The sequence below is a fragment of the Ptychodera flava genome, assembly GCF_041260155.1.
Source record: "Ptychodera flava strain L36383 chromosome 3 unlocalized genomic scaffold, AS_Pfla_20210202 Scaffold_27__1_contigs__length_13241970_pilon, whole genome shotgun sequence".
NCBI lineage: Eukaryota > Metazoa > Hemichordata > Enteropneusta > Ptychoderidae > Ptychodera > Ptychodera flava.
This window is the reverse complement of record NW_027248281.1, coordinates 2062310-2075036: the sequence shown is the minus strand read 5'-3', so window position 1 is coordinate 2075036 and position 12727 is coordinate 2062310. Positions and strand designations below refer to the sequence as shown.

General features: G+C 36.9%; 1 protein-coding gene across 1 annotated transcript; it reads left to right on the top strand.

The window, feature by feature from the left end:
• The first annotated feature begins 26 nt into the window (after positions 1–26).
• Positions 27–10481, top strand: LOC139126248 (mitochondrial import receptor subunit TOM40 homolog). The gene is made up of 6 exons (XM_070692294.1): positions 27–318; positions 1244–1407; positions 2359–2460; positions 3243–3471; positions 5427–5600; positions 6957–10481. The coding sequence occupies exons 1-6, from the start codon at positions 141–143 to the stop codon at positions 7094–7096; spliced, it is 987 nt and encodes a 328-aa protein (XP_070548395.1). The 5' UTR covers positions 27–140; the 3' UTR covers positions 7097–10481.
• The last annotated feature ends 2246 nt before the right edge of the window (positions 10482–12727 follow it).

Here is a 12727-nt window from a genome sequence, read left to right as displayed (position 1 = left end):
GATAAAGACCACGGCAATCTCTGATCAATCTAAACCAATCAGAGTAAACGTATCCGGCACATGGCGTTCGCCGGCTAGTGTTGTACGAAATCCCTCCGACTTCTTAGTTTCGGCGAAGTTTCGACGTGATTTCTGTCGCCATGGGTAACGTATTCGCCGCTGGAAACCCTACACCAACTTCAACGGTGTCTGGGATAGGGACAATGCCGTCACCGCCGTCTTCACCGATCGCACAGCTTGCAAAGAATGCGAATGGAGGAGAGTCTGAGGATCTTCCAAACCCTGGTAAATTTGAAGACCTCCATTCGAAAGTTAAAGGTAAGTCCTTTTTTTCGTAACTGATTTATCGGTCGGTGTAATTTGTTGAACGAGCGAAGAAAGTTGAGTTGTCACTTGAAACTTGACATCGCCGATAGATGTTTGTCATATTCGATCGCAGCTTACCTGCTCCCACGTGTATGTGCTCATGGATGTTACATCCATGATGTGCTGTACCCTACGATGATTGCGTCCATGGAAATGGACGGACGCACTAAAATCTAGAGGTACGGCCGAGGTTTATGGTATGTATTACCAATGGCCTGGCCATGGCTGCTGCTGAAGTAATGTAATCTTCGTCTCGCCCTACGTTTACGTGGAGGGGAAGTCATCTGTGACTTTCGTTTGCTAATTGGCATTTTTGTGATAGCAGCCATGAAAACCTAAATGTGGATAGCTGAGATTAACATCACTAGTGATTAAAGTGCTGACTGTCTCGCTTCTATTTCCATGAATCAAAGCGTCCCGCAGTTTGCAGGCCACTGTAGACTCTGCAGTCAAGTGTAGTACATGCATGATATAATGTACTGGACACGGAATATCACAACTTAATCCTCTCAAAACCCGTATTGTTCATAACTAAAGTGTTTTAACTTAGAACTGTATGAAAAAAATGTCACTGTACCTGTTTGAACCTGTCACATGGGCCGCTTGAAATCTGACACGAGTGATAACAGTAGTTGAACTTGCCAAATCTGAGATGTTTATTTTCAGAGCAGACTATGCATGAACTTTTTAAGAATTGTGTATACTTGAAAGACAACTTTCTGAATATAGTTTCATAAGTTTGTATACGTACTTACTAATATTGTTCTAAGTTTGTATGGTTGCGGATTCAGCTGAACTCATGTGTATCCTGAATCCTGTTTAAATATAAACAAGACATCTTCCAATCCACTCTTGTACTTTTCTATTTGTCTTTCAGAATTAATGCCTATGGCATTTGAAGGATGTAAACTGCTGATAAACAAAGGTCTCACAAATCATTTTCAAGTTGGACATCAGATTACTCTGAGCTCAGACAAAGAGAAATCTGGATATCACTTTAATGCAACTTATGTTGGAGATAAGCAGTTGAGTCCAACAGAGGTGAGTCTGGCAATTAGAATTCTTTCAACTTTATTCTCAGCAATCAGATTTGGACTGCGGTATGATCCCATTGTTGTCAATATGATTGGTGAACCCATATACATCATAGTGGTGTGAAAAGGTTATGCAGCAGTCAGTGTCAACCTGCACTCCCACTTTGGGGCATAGGATGGGATTTGGATACTAGTATGAAATTTATCAAATGCCCCCCCCCCCTTGGGCAAGACAATCTGGAAAATCCCAACCTAAAACAAGTAAATCCCCCACAATTCTCCCACCCCAATGAGTGGGGCATTTATAAATTCTGCAGTTGTCCCTGAAGGTGACCAGGGGGAATCAATATGAAGCAATTGCCCCACCCCCTTGGGCATAGTTTCATTGCAAACACGTCTAATCCCCCACATTTGTCCCTGAGGTGGGGGTCCCTCTGGGATTACATTGACTGACAGCAGCATGCTCTGTGACTACAGAGATTAACTCGTTTGCATCTATCATCGAACGCTCAACTTCACGTGAATATTGATACATCTCATGACTCTTAAAGAACATACAAAATGACAAGCTGTAGGTAACTGTGACTATTAAGATATTATTCTTCATTCATGATATGAGGCCTGCATTACCACAAGTTGAGGACATATGAGTAACATAGAGAAGCTGTTGTGTTGCATAATATTTCTAACATATATTAGCGCATTTCAAAGTAAATGAATAAAGAAAAGAACCAGCAAACAGTACTTATCACATTCACATAGATGTTCAAGTGATATAATTTGTATGTATGTCAAAATTTCATCATCAAAAATTATATCCAAACAGGTAAATGACTGGGGACCCCCAGTAACGTTTACCTGCTTACAGCCCTTAAAAAAAACACTCCATTAGTGGTGTGACTCTTCACTCAGTAGCTTATCTTACGTCTTCTGTATTTTCCTTTTTTTTTCTCTCCAGTCTTTTCCTGTCTTATTAGGTGACATTGATACAAATGGTAATTTACAAGCACAATGCATACATCAGTTGACTGATAGGATACGAGCCAAAGCACTTGTACAGGTGAGTTATAACTCCATTTTTCAGACCTTGCTGGTCAGATGCTATCTAAAGTTCAGGATGAGCAACAATAATCCTATGAAGCATACTGGTCACTTTGGACTTCAGTTACACAGCTTTTTTCAGCATCTCTTACACATTTTATTTTGATATTAACAGTCAATATTTTGTAGTGATGCATTGATAGCTTAACATCATGAAACAGACCATGGTGTCTTGGAAGAAATTGACCATTGGACAGCCAAATGAATATTTTAGATTGAACCTTTATCAATGACACTCTGAACTCAAAGAATATGGATGCATTTGAAAACCAGTGACTCTGAGAGAGAGTGCAGTGGTGCAGCTTAGAGTCAACAGAATCTAATGTCACTGTGTAGGATGTTATCATGAATGTGTTCCCTGTTGTCATGTTATAAATTTTCTTTTTCACAGACCCTTGTTACACAGTTTTGCCCAATTGTTCATTAACCTAGCACACTGAGCTGTGTTAGAGAAATACGCTATGCACTGTTATGGGGTCTAGCCATAGACAGTAGAGAGGGAAAAGATTTACACTCTGCTGTCTATGGTCTAGCTATGTCAGACCATTGAGGAGGGCTCATCAGTACAGTGTAAGGCAGAGGTCTGAATCCACTCAGCAAACCAATGGCTGTGAAGAAGTCTTGTCATAGACTGACTTCTACAAAAGCCATTGGAGTTCAAATCATGTTTGTGAAATGTTGCACTGAGATGACTAAGTAATATCGTGTGAATTAATCTTTTCTGTTTTCTACCTTTGTCAGACACAACAAAGTGCATGGTCAGTAGCACAATTTGACTGTGAATACAAAGGTCCAAGTTACACAGCAACAGTTACGGCGGCAAATCCTGATTTTATCAATGAATCTGGAATCTTTGTAGCACAGTATCTACAGAGTATTACAAAGAAATTAGCATTAGGAACACAAATATTGTATCAATATGGACAGGGCCAGGAAATGTCAGAAGTTTCATTAACTGGAAGGTATACAGGTATGTATCAACAATGCACAGCAAGAAAATTACAGTGTTTACTTTTTGCATTGTCTGGTGTTTTATTTGTTCAAAATGTCTTTATGAAAAGGAAGCTTCATTAATACAGGGGAATTTTTAGCTGTTGAGATGCCAAAGATGGATGAAGCACACATGACATGAAGATTAACAATTTTATGTGTTTGCAAACTTATGTTTCTTTCCTCCAATTTACATCATACACATTGAATTATGGAAGTCCAAATTGAACTCAATGCAGTGTGATGGCATTACAGTTCAAACCACTCTCTTACAACCTAGAGGTCCTTCGGTATCTAGCCCTCCTTAATTGCATGCAACCCCCAGTTTTGTTTGACATATTGAAATAAAACTTAAATGTAATTAATAGTAATCTATTGATGATATGTACAGATTCAGTACATTCATGCAAGGATAATGATAGAGAAATTCTCTGATGGACCATTGGGTTTGTAAATTTAAGGTCAACTTCTGTTTCTTGTTCTACTCCCCAAAGCATGTTGAGACACACAGTGTTCAGCTTGTCAACTCAGCCTGTACATGTGTAGACTGCATTGTCATTATTTACAAGTGAATTCTGCTCTGGAGTGGAATTCAAAAGTGAACAGTAACAGTGCATTTACATAGATGTTGCTGTGTTTACAAGTTCAGTAGACAGTGCTTGAACATGGTCTTGGGAGTAGAAAAAGAACTTGCAGTGAACAGACAAAACATAAATTGTAAAGAACTTATCAAAAGGCTAATTGCCTGTTAATTTTTAGTTTGAGGTAGCCATTCTGTCAGATATGTTTTTCAGTTCACACTGCCATCTCAGATATGTCAGAGTCAATATCTATCAATCTTGTTCACAGGCATAATGCAAGTCAGTTTGCTTTTTGATATGATCAATTGGATCCATTCACATAGATATCTCAGACATAATGCAAGTCAGTGTGCTTTTTGATATGATCAATTGAATCCATTCACACAGATATCTCAGACATAATGCAAGTCAGTTTGCTTTTTGATATGATCAATTGAATCCATTCACATAGATATCTCAGACATAATGCAAGTCAGTTTGCTTTTTGATATGATCAATTGAATCCATTCACACAGATATCTCAGACATAATGCAAGTCAGTTTGCTTGTTGATATGATCAATTGAATCCATTCACATAGATATCTCAGACATAATGCAAGTCAGTTTGCTTTTTGATATGATCAATTGAATCCATTCACATAGATATCTCAGACATAATGCAAGTCAGTTTGCTTTTTGATATGATCAATTGGATCCATTCACATAGATATCTCAGACAGGCAAAAGCCACTTCCTGTAACTCTTGGTACAAGGATAAAATACATTATAGGATACATGTACATATGTACGTCAATTTGTATTTTGATCTGATCAAATATTGCCATCAGATGACCATTGTTTTGTTTGTCTGGCCATTCAGGCAGATATAACAGACAAACTGAAACTAATATTTTTCCTCGCTTGGCTCCAGGAAAATGCACAATTAGGCACATTTGCATGTCAGTTAGCCCAATGCCACAATTTCATTTATTGTCTGTGATAATAGTGAATTCACTTATGAATCTGAATCTGAAGGGTTGCACATCACTTTGTTTGTTATGCCACATTCTTTCAAACTTGGCTCAAGGAAATACACCAAAAGGTACATGCCCATGTTGATTTGTTTTTTATCAGATTTTATGTGGCCCAGTGGCAGCTATTTATTCATCAGTCCTTGTTGGAACTTTGTCATCAACACTGACTTGTTCTTCAAAATTGTTTTCACTGATAATCTGTATCTCTATTACAACTTTGTAAGCTTTCATCAGTCACCAGTAGTTTGTATTCACCAGCAATCCTGCAGTAGAGACATCCATCAATGAAATGTGTAGAACAGGCTGTCAGATTGACTGATGAACTCTGACCTCTTTCCAGGGGACAATTGGATTGCAACAGGGGCATTCTCTCCAGCAGTTGTTCATCTTTCATATTACCACAAAGGTCAGAATAATGTACAGATTGGAGTAGAGTTTGAAAGTAGGATGGGTGAAACTGCAACAACGTTAGGTTATCAAGTGGATGTTCCACAAGCAAATCTCACATTTAAAGGTAAGCAGTCTTCAGATAGCAACAGTGGTTGTACCCTGAACTAAGCAAAGAGTTCACATGATACCAGTGTCAAGCAAATGAATACTTTAGACCGGTATGGCTGTCATGCATACATTCTTTATGGTACTATCAGAAGTGAACAAATAATTTTCAGATCACCAGCCCATAGACTGGTATCCAACCAGCCTATAGACTGGTGACCACACAGATCACCAGCTCAGCATGTTCCCACTGGCCCACTAGTCTGTAATTTTGTGAAAAACTGGTCTACTGGACTAGCTGAAGTAAAAACTACCAGCCCAGTTGTAAAATCTTAATAGATTTTACATTGATGTATCCATTGAGTGTGGACTTGTAGATTTTGTCCTGTCTAGTCTATTGAGTTGTCTATTTGTTACTCCTGGTAAAAAAAAAACTTTATTTTGTACTTCAGACTGCTGGATTTGTTCACCATATATTCATTTATAACATACACTTATTGAAGAATCCTTGAGGAAAATATTTCCTCTATTTTCACAACCTCATTTAAATTTGCAAATACAGATGTTTTTGAAAAAGTACCACGTCTTTAAAGAGTTGCAAAGTTTTCTATATTTTGAAAGTATTTGAAAGTGCACCTCAGCTCATCAGGTTTCTCCCCGCTTGAAAACTTTTACAATAGATTTTGAAGGAATGTTGCTTTGTATTTGTTGCAATTCAGGATTAACAGCAGCTAACTACCTACATGAATAGTCAGTCATATCCCGGGTAGATTCACACCTTGTGACAATTTATGTGTCAGTCTGTATCACCTCTCATATGAAACAAAACATAATCAAAATAATGTCAGCATGAATGATGCTGTGACCTTTCACCATGTATGTAAGAGTTTCAACAACTGCTTTGTTGTTCTCAATGCCTTTGTTAACAACAATGTAAAGAATTGAATATGTCCTTGAGAAAAAAGACAATCACAGTACACCACTCCATAAGAGTCCATTGCCTATTTGAATTTGTTGATTTTTGTAATATCTTTTCTGTGTTTGACTGCCCTCATGAAAAAGATGTTTGTCCAAAAAACAAGTATTGTACGATATATACCCCTATCTATTCTGATGGACCCAGTATTGTGGTCTATTCATGGAGGTGGTTTTCCAGTATTTTGAGGGATGTGGTATTCTGTACAATGTATAATGTACACTGAGAGAGGAGGTATTGTAGTATCCAGAGTGCATCCACACAATCTATCAACATCTAAACACTAGCTAATAAGTCTATAATAATTGCAGCAATAATACGAATTGAAACTGTTTGTAAGTGGTGCCAATTTACCTGCTATGGTTTTGAGAATAATACATTGTTAATGTTTTCTTCCAGGTTCACTTGATACAAACTGGCGAGTAGCAGCTGTAATGGAGAAGAAACTTCAACCAATTCCGTTCACATTTATGCTCAGTGGAGTCTTAGATCACAGCAAGAGTAGATTTCTAGCAGGGTTTGGTCTTATGATTGGTTAAAGTGTTTTAATTTATTTTGGAAAAAAAGGGATTTTCTCAGTGTGTAAAGCTATCATGCAATTTTGTGTCTTGTCAGAAACATTGAGCTCAGGAATTTTCATAGAGTCAGTCATTCCTACTGCCAAGCTATGGTTGGTCTAGCATTTCATTGCACAGTTTTCTATTGGCTTTATATAGGATCTAATTATCACCAATTGCAAATCACCCGGTCAATATGAATAGAATGTTGAATAACCATGATACATTTAAAATCATAGTTTACAAATCTACAGGCAAGTAACTTCTCACACCAACTTTACTAGTCAGTTATTTATTACTTTGGTCTTCTTTGATTTGAAATATAAGGTTCTCTTCACCACAGTTACAGTACAGTTGTCAGTTCAATTCTTCCATTGTATGATACCACGTCTTTCAAGATATTTCATCTGTAAAGCTTGATTTCAGCTACATCCCAGAATCTTGCTGTTAACAAATATGAAATACATCAATGTATGTTGAAAGTCACTGATATGACAATGAAGCGTTCAAAACTCACTGATATGACAATGAAGCATTCAAAAGTCACTGATATGACAATGAAGCATTCAAAAGTCCTGATATGACAATGAAGCATTCAAAAGTCCTGATATGACAATGAAGCATTCAAAAGTCACTGATATGACAATGAAGCATTCAAAAGTCACTGATATGACAATGAAGCATTCAAAAGTCACTGATATGACAATGAAGCGTTCAGAAATACTCTCTGTAAAGGAAAATTGTGACAGCAAAGAGTATCATACTATCTTACTGACCCTCTGTTAGTGACACTGTATCATCAGGCGTACATATTTTCCAATCTATTCTGCATTTTCATCCTATGCATATGGTAAAGGCAAATAAATTAAAGTTCAACTTGAGTTATTTAGTTATTCTGTCAAGTTGTACTTGTTGTCTATGTAAATAATTATGTATTTGATATTATTATTGTTCGTTGGAAAGGTGTATTTCGTTTGTCCAGAGCATCGTCACCTGACAGTGGGTCAAAGGTCAAGATGGTTGGGATGTATAGATAATGTGAAATTTCCTTAATTCAGACAGATTCAAAACTGTTTGTTGTCTCAGTGTGCTAATCATTGTGGAATGTATCAAGTGATGTCACTGGGTCATCACATGTGCAAAGTACATTAAAACATCTTTGTCCATTTTGTAAAACAAAACAGAAGCCATTCATATAACAATTTATTTATGCATTAATATGTTTCTCCCAAGAATCAAAATTGCATGGTGGTTGGTCTGTCAAGAAGCCTACCATATTTTACTTCTGAAAGTGTCAACGTTGAGGGCGATGTGACAAATTGCAAAAATCTTGATTCTGGCAGATTATCTGTATCCAATGATGCAGTGTATGCTCTGTGTCATTGATGCCTTCAAACAGTACAGGGTTCAAGATCTAATCTTACAATTGCTGTAACCTTGGTGATTTTTCCAATGTAATTCTGTTCTGCTTGCTGTAAAATTTGAAATTAATGAGGATGCTGATCTAACCTGTGTCACATATATTTTACAAATGCACACCCTGATGGGATGAAGGTATATCCAAATCATTTCTAGTTTTACAAAGATACTATAGGCTTCATGGCCATGTATGTCTCATTCTTGTCATTGGAGCAAGTTGAATAAAATGTTTTTGGATATAACAAGATAATTAAGGTAACAACTATAGCTTGACAATGTGAATACTTGAATATAATGTATCAGACACTTTAAAGGTATACAGTCACCTGTATTCTAAATATGCCCATATATGGTCAAAGGGGCGTTCCTTGGTATTCAAAATGCCCATATGAGGGCGCTGTTTTTAAAAGCGGCCACCCGCTTAAAATCTGTGATTGGTTAAATTTTCTCTTTCCATGGTAACAGTGGCAAAATTGGAACAGGTGACAGTATACCTTTACGGTTATCAATGTTACAGTGCAGAGATGAACTAATCCATGTCAGTGACATGAATCAAAATCAAAATCAGAATAAAGTCAAGTTGTCCTGGAACGTAATCCCCTTTCTACCAGGCTTGATAGGCAACCCATAGAAATAAATACCACTTGGGAAAAAGAGGATTGATCTGGTGGTCTTACAGTCTAGCCAAATTGTTCATGTAAGTAAAAATAAAAAGAGGACCAGGCAATAGCAAATCAAAATATTTACTCTCCTAATCCAGTGTCTAGGATAGACAGTGCTTCTTCTCATTGTATTGTGAACACTAAGATGTACAGAATGTAACCTCACATTGAGTAAATCTATCAGACATGTTTCCATGGTTACATGTTGCCTGATACTACACAAATTTTCAAACATTCAACAGAATAAAGTTCTGTTTGCCCTAGAAGACTTCTTCCATCAAAGAATGTCAAGGTCATTTCATGCATTAGTGCAGTGAAGCAGTCTATTGCTCTTTGTACAGATACATATGTATCGGCAAATTTCAAAGAAAGTTGATAAAGTTATATGCTCCTTGATAATAACATAATAGTTATTTTCCAAAAGTTTGCAGCATGCTTACAATGTACAACATAGATCTCAAAGTTTTTTCAGGGTCAATGTTGACATATTTTGTCATTCAGACTGCATATGTTATGACATCACTTGCGTATGTTGTGACATCACTCTGCATATGTTATGACATCACTGCATATGCTGTGATATCACACTGCATATGTTGTGACATCACTTTGCATATGTTGTGACATCACTATGCATATGCTGTGACATCACGCTGCATGTTATGATATCACTGCATATGTTGTGACATCACTCCATATGTTATGATATCACTGCATATGTTGTGACATCACTGCATATGTTGTGACATTACTCTGCGTATGTTGTGACATTACTCTGCGTATGTTGTGACATCACTGCCCACTGTGTACAAACAAACACGGCTACCATGCTGAGAAATGTACTGATATGCTGAAGATTTGTTAATGTACCATTGCATGAAAAACAGTCAGGGTTGAGGGTGTGCCAATGGTTACGTGATTGCTGCAGGAAAGAGACTACAAACCGTGTCAAATTCTGAATACTTCTGCAATAAATGTAAGATGTCAACCCAGAGGACAATATCGTCCTTCATCTAGAATATCTGAAGTGACAAATGAACATTTGTTGGTGCTAATACTTGACAGGGAAGGTATAGTAGACTGACATGATTGTGTTTCAAATACAATGTATTGTTGAAGTAGAAAAGGGTATTGTTTTAGTTTTCATACTGGTTTGAATTTTCACTGATTTAAGTCGTTGAACTTTGTAGTTTTTATCATTTTGTAAGATAGAAACTTCTGTTGTATGCAGATTGATGACCAAACTCATTAAATTTATTCAAGTTTTATCATTTGGTTGGATGAAATCTGTGTGAACTCGTGTTTTTTTTTTCTTTTATATGTCTTAAAGTCCGCTGATATAGACACAGAGACATTACACCACTGTTGTGCCATACAAACTCTAAGTTGCAAATACTGAATATGTTTGCTGGTGAACTTGCTAAGTCATTGCATTGATTCAGCAATGTCTGTGTCAGCCAGAACATGGAATGTACAAACCTTTCTTGCATGTGAGTGAAGCATCAATTTGGTTGACAACTGCAGAGAGGCACTGCATTGAATCAAGCAGAAATCTGGAAACTGTACAGTTATCTTGTTGTCGGAACATACTCATTTTCAATAATTCAAATCTCTAATTGATGATGCCACTCTGTGCTGTACATCACTCTTGGCGTTCACTGACAGAACTTTGTTAATAATAATAATAATAATTTATTTATAAAGCGTCAATATCCACAACAAAGTGATCAAGGACGCTGTGAGAAAATTTACATATCACAAAAAGCAATTAAAACAGTAATAAAAAAAAAACTACAATAAAACCATCTAAAACCAAAGTCTAAAAAGCAAATTTAAAAAGGAAAGTTTTAACATTAGTTTTAAAAATTGACAGGCTAGGAGAACGCCGAATATCTAATGGAAGACTGTTCCAGAGTATGGGAGCTGCCACACTAAACGAACGATCTCCATACTTCTTTGTGCGCGATCGAACCGGACGAAGTCTGAACTGGTCAGCTGACCTCAAGTTACGACATGGAACATAGAGTGAGATCATATTTGAAAGATAACTGGGAGCAAGCCCGTGAATACACTTAAAAGTCAGGACTAACATCTTATATACAATGCGCTGTGTCACCGGTAACCAATGCAACTGATACAGAACAGGGGTGATATGAAGAGAGATTTTTGAACGAGTTACAATTCTTGCAGCCATGTTTTGAACACGTTGAATCTGAATGATTAAATTATTCGGAAGTCCATACAACAGAGAGTTACAGAAATCAATACGAGATGTGATAAAAGCATGGACAAGTTGTTCTGTGGCAGACCTTGATAAAAATTACGAATACGAGCAATGCGTCGTAGATGAAAGGTTGCCGTACGGCAGATCTCTGAAACATGAGGTCTCAGTGTGAGATGAGAATCAAGGATGACGCCTAGGCTTTTGGCCTGATAGCAAACAGGAATTTTAGCATCTCCAACACGAATTTCTGTGATATTTCTATCAGATGGACAATCCGAGGAGAAAATTACAAATTCTGTTTTATCATCGTTTAAAGTGAGAAAATTGTAGACATCCAGAGTCTGACATCTGAAATGCAATTTTCAAGATTTGAAATCATTCTAATGGCATTATCCCTGGTGAAAGACATATACAATGTTGAATCATCAGCATAAAAACTATAAAGACATCCATGACTAGCAACTAATTTACCGAGCGGAGAGGTATAAACATTGAAAAGAATTGGACCTAACACTGATCCCTGAGGTACCCCGGTATCAAGTGGATGAAATGATGATTGAGTGGAATTTATAAGAACACACTGACTTCGATTTGAAAGATATGACTCAAACCACTTAAGTGCATAACCAGAAAGACCAAATTGGTCTCTTAAACGATCTAATAGAATAGTGTGGTTGACAGTATCAAATGCAGCAGAAAGGTCAAGTAAGACCAAGAATACATCACACTTATCATCGAGGGCAAGCAAAATATCATTTGTTACCTTTAAAAGAGCTGTTTCAGTACTATGTCCTGGCTTGTAGGCAGATTGCATTGGTTCATCTAATGAATGGCTGACAATATAGGTATTTAATCTGTCAGCAACAATACGTTCAAGAATCTTCGATAAAAACGACAAATTTGAAACAGGCCGAAAATTTTTGAGAATTTCCTGATTTAGAGATGGTTTTTTGAGTAGTGGTGTAACAACGGCTAACTTAAATACATCAGGTACAGAACCAGACTGCAAAGAGTCGTTGAAAATCTGAGTAAGATGTGGTAAAAGAGCATTTACAATAACAGGGTTCTTAAAAATCTTTGTGGGAATTGGGTCTAAGCAACAGTATGTTGATGGTGAAGAACCGATAATGCTAGATATTTCATCAGCAGTTGTGGGTTTAAAAACATCGAGTTTAGACTCAACACTCACTACAGTGGTAGGCTTTGAAAATTTATAATTTGAAGTATTTAAAATTATAAAGAATTTGTTAAACTTGAATATTAAAAGTGTGCATGCCTACTATAACTATGATAACTGACTTTGGAGTT